Genomic DNA, 1,748 nt, shown 5'->3' with positions numbered 1-1,748 from the left:
TGACCCCGCAACACCCCCCGACATAAACAAGGCTGAGGCCGAGGGATGCCGGCTTCCCCGCCCGGAGGATGCGGGAGGAGCGGCACGCATCTCCGGCCTCGCCACCCGGAGCCGCTTTGCTGGAAAATCGCTGTTCTCTCACGTCCGGTGAAGGACGGGAGCAGAGGAACAGTCCTTGGGGGAAAGCGAGTCCAGAGCTGCCGGGGCTGGAACGAGGAAGCAGCAGAGGAAAAGACAGTGAGCAGCCAAGGGAGCAGATGGGGGATTGCAACAGAGCGGAGGAGCGGCGGGATCAGGCGCGGGTCACACTCGTCCCTGTCCCGCCTGGAGCTTGCTCCCAAAGCCTCCGGACCCTGCGCTTTGAGGAGGAAAGGAAGCAGGAGCACGGGGGGATGCAACACAGGGGCCACGGGGGCAGATTTTATCCACTCGCTGGGCACATTCCCCCTGGGAAGCATCCCTGGGGTCCCCTCCCCATGGCACGGCTCCCCCGGGATGAGGGATCTGGCATGGGATGGGGACGAGGGCCACGAGCCGGGCTCTCCGCAGCCACTCTGCTACCAAATAAGGCCTCCACCGAGCCTTTCACATGCCGTTCTCGCCTGGCCAAAGTGACGTGACTGCCTTCCCAAATTGTTCCGGCTCCTCCGTGGGGAAGCCCCTGGCCCACAGCTCCCCTGCACGGCGCGGGGGAAGACAGGCGAGAGTGACGGGGAAGACACCCGGGGTGCCAGGGAGGAGCGGGCATGGAGTGGGGGCTTTTCCCACCTGGCAGCGCCCTGAGTGACCTCTCCCTCTCCTCTTCTGAGGGAACAGGAGGCTGGAAGGCAAGCGCTGGGAGGGGGGAGGAGAGGCACAGTAGCTGGACAACCCTTTCCCTGCGCTTGAGTAAATAAGACAGCACCGGCTCCTCCAGCCTGGGCTGGAACAAGTCCTGCAGGGAAAATACCTGCTTGGCACCGGAGCAGCGCGGCTGGTAGGCAGGAGCGGGCATCGCCCACCTCGTGTGTCCCCGGCACCTCCCAGCCGTCCCCTCCGGGCGCTCCCCATGCCCGGCATCACCGGGTCAGCGGGTCCCCAAGGATCAGCAGTGCACCAGCCAGCCCCGGGCCCTCCGGATCCGGCGGGAGGGGAGTGAGGGCTGCCCTGGTTTTGCCCGGTGCACGGTTCCATGCTTTTGGAAAAGGCAACGGGCCTCCATGGATGTCACCCTCTGCCGTGCCCAACAGAGCCGCAGCATCATCTCCCACACACCCCGCAAGGCCCCCAGGGGAAAGAACTTCCCGTTTTTTAGGAAACTTTGGGAAGTTTGAAGCCAGAGCCACCTCTGGAATTAAACAAATGAAGGCAGGCGGCAGCGGGCGGTGGAGTTGAGGTGATTGATCCCAGCGTTGGTCACCAAGCAGGGAGCTCAGGAGGGAGCTGCTGGAGCAGCCCAGCCGGGTGGAGGCTAAGGAGGAGGAGGAGGCGATCTTAGATCGGAATCTTCCCGCTCTCACCCTCACAAAGTCCAAATTCCCATCTCAAGGTCACGGGCAAAACCAGGAACTTTGCGGCTGGAATGAAGAAAACCAGCTCTCACCGTGGCGGGGTGTGGGGTTGGTCTCCCGTGGGATGGGAGCGTTTCAGACATTTTTGGGGTGAGACCCGCGGGAAAGAGATGCGCGGCGGCTGGATGCACTGTACCCACGGGCACCGGCAGCACCAGGCACCGGCAGCGGGGCCCGGGGGAACCTGGTTTATTCCCC

The 1,748-nt window shown here is 64.0% G+C and overlaps 1 protein-coding gene across 1 annotated transcript in view; it reads right to left on the bottom strand.

Annotated features, from left to right (window-relative positions):
• The window catches only part of RBPMS (RNA binding protein, mRNA processing factor), an 11,206-nt gene extending 10,212 nt beyond the window's left edge, over nucleotides 1-994 (bottom strand). Inside the window, exon 1 of the mRNA XM_031063853.1 lies at nucleotides 950-994. Within this exon, the coding sequence (XP_030919713.1) occupies nucleotides 950-994 (45 nt within the window). The remainder of the gene's footprint in view (nucleotides 1-949) is intronic.
• Nucleotides 995-1,748: the final 754 nt, after the last annotated feature.

Source organism: Geospiza fortis, unplaced genomic scaffold (genome assembly GCF_000277835.1).
Source record: "Geospiza fortis unplaced genomic scaffold, GeoFor_1.0 scaffold1278, whole genome shotgun sequence".
In the NCBI taxonomy this organism is placed as follows: Eukaryota; Metazoa; Chordata; class Aves; order Passeriformes; family Thraupidae; genus Geospiza; species Geospiza fortis.
The sequence above is the reverse complement of the archived record's forward strand: the minus strand, read 5'-3'. Positions and strand labels throughout refer to the sequence as shown.